The 2,098-nt window shown below is 37.5% G+C and overlaps 1 protein-coding gene across 1 annotated transcript; it reads left to right on the top strand.

The window, feature by feature from the left end:
* The first annotated feature begins 209 nt into the window (after window positions 1–209).
* On the top strand, window positions 210–1,545 carry LOC100808434 (ethylene-responsive transcription factor ERF016). The gene has a single exon (XM_003523611.4). The coding sequence runs from the start codon at window positions 295–297 to the stop codon at window positions 1,159–1,161; it is 867 nt and encodes a 288-aa protein (XP_003523659.1). The 5' UTR covers window positions 210–294; the 3' UTR covers window positions 1,162–1,545.
* Window positions 1,546–2,098: the final 553 nt, after the last annotated feature.

The following is a 2,098-nucleotide window of genomic DNA, read 5'->3' as shown; positions in this document are numbered from 1 at the left end:
ATTAACTGGCCCTACCGCGTCTCATACCAATACCACGATGCACTGTAATCCCAACACAAGGCCTCGTGCTCTGACACTCCTTTTACGCTCCTTGCGATCAACACGTTTTAGAGCTTAGACCTTCAATTCGTTCAAAATCAAAATCAAAATCTTGTACCTGCTTCACACCACCCCACAACTTAATTCATATATATATAACAACACTTGCTCATTCTCCTTTGCCGCCGCCAATTTCATTTGATTGAAATTAAAAGTCACACACACATAAATATATGTATTCATAGACATACAGACATGGACATGGAGAACAATAATCATGCCATGGCTGCAGGTGCTAGTAGTGATTCTAACACTACTACTGATCACCCCACCCCAAAATCTTCTTCTTGTGTTAATGATAACAACAAGTTATACAAAGGGGTGAGAAAGCGAAAGTGGGGGAAATGGGTTTCTGAAATAAGGCTTCCCAATAGCCGTGAACGCATATGGCTAGGGTCTTATGACTCTCCTGAAAAAGCAGCGCGAGCCTTCGATGCTGCCCTTTACTGTCTACGTGGCCGCCATGCCAATTTCAATTTCCCCAACACACCTTGCAACATGGACACTACCAATGCTCCTCACCAATCTCTTACCCCACAAGAGATTCAAGAGGTTGCTGCTAATTTCGCAAACCAGGCCCCACTACTACAAAAACCTCAAGAACCATTGGAATACAAGTGTGAGATGAAGGTTACCCAACAAAAAACCCCTCAACTTAGTGGGGGTGGTGGTAATTCTTCATCGTTTGGTTCAAAGTCGTCATGTAAATCAGACAGCAAACAAGATAGTACTGGTACTAGTACTAATACTACTTGTACCCCCACCACCACTGCCTCGTCATGTTCTACTACTATGTATGAATGTGATGGAACGGTGCAAGTGGACCATGGGGACATGGATTGGACATTCTTGAACGTATTTGATTATTCCAATGAGGTGTTTCCTGTTGTTGGATCCGACTATGATCTCCATAATTCTGAGCTACACAAGATGCACTCAGGTTCAGGTGAGTTATTGTATTCCACTCCTTTTGATCAGGGTTACGAACAATTAATTGAAGCTGATCATGATGATGATGACCCTTTTTCTCACCAATCATTCCTTTGGAATTGGAACTTTTGATGATATCACTCGCTACTACGCTGCCAGATTATGTCTAGTTAAAATTACTTGCCCCGGCCTATATATATGTGTGTATATGGTGTTGTTTCTAAGTATACTATATAACAATAACAAGGACAGGACAAGTCACCGGTTTTTCTAGTGATATCAATTCCATAGATTAGCACAGGCTACCAATTAAGTATATGCCTAGCTAGTGACCCCGGTTTTTCTAGTGCTATCAATTCCATAGATTAGCACTGGCTGCCAAGTAGCATCCATCGATAGATGTCTTACTACATGTTTCCCCTTGGCAATAAAATATTTGTACTTTATAGGTTGTTTTATGTATACTGGTTAAAGTATATATTTATACCTAAGTACATATATATACAGTTATTGATCTGTGATGTGTCCCTTCTCCTTTCTTTATTTCTCTGTAAAATTAAATCTTAGTGTGGATTTGCAGTGCTTAATTCTCTTGTGTACAAATGTATAGCTCTAAAGTAGTCGATTTAATTAAGTGTGTTCTATGTTAGTATTTGTGGATAAAAAGGTTAAGCAGCTTAAAGAACATTGGGAATTTATATGTTCATCATGTATCAATTAACCGTATAATTAATATATAACTTAATTACTTCACTCGCTCTCTTTCTCCATTGTTAGGGATTTTTGTATTATATTATCTAGGGTCTGCTTTTTCTATATTATATGTAAATTTTCATTCCCGAATTTCTTAGATCTAGATAGCAGTTCAGAGTATCTGCTGGAAATTAAAGCATACATGCATATTCATATTTTTAAAAGAGAAGTGACATTTAGTTCGTCATCAATCATCTTGAATCATCTATTATTTGGTTCACATTTTGAATTATATATTTTTATACTTTTTCTGAAAAAAAAAAAAAGGAAGTGTGTTAACAGTACGGTTAGATGATTTTTTGTGTGTGGATATTTT

Source organism: Glycine max, chromosome 4, assembly GCF_000004515.6.
Source record: "Glycine max cultivar Williams 82 chromosome 4, Glycine_max_v4.0, whole genome shotgun sequence".
Taxonomy (NCBI): Eukaryota; Viridiplantae; Streptophyta; class Magnoliopsida; order Fabales; family Fabaceae; genus Glycine; species Glycine max.
The sequence above is the reverse complement of the archived record's forward strand: the minus strand, read 5'-3'. Positions and strand labels throughout refer to the sequence as shown.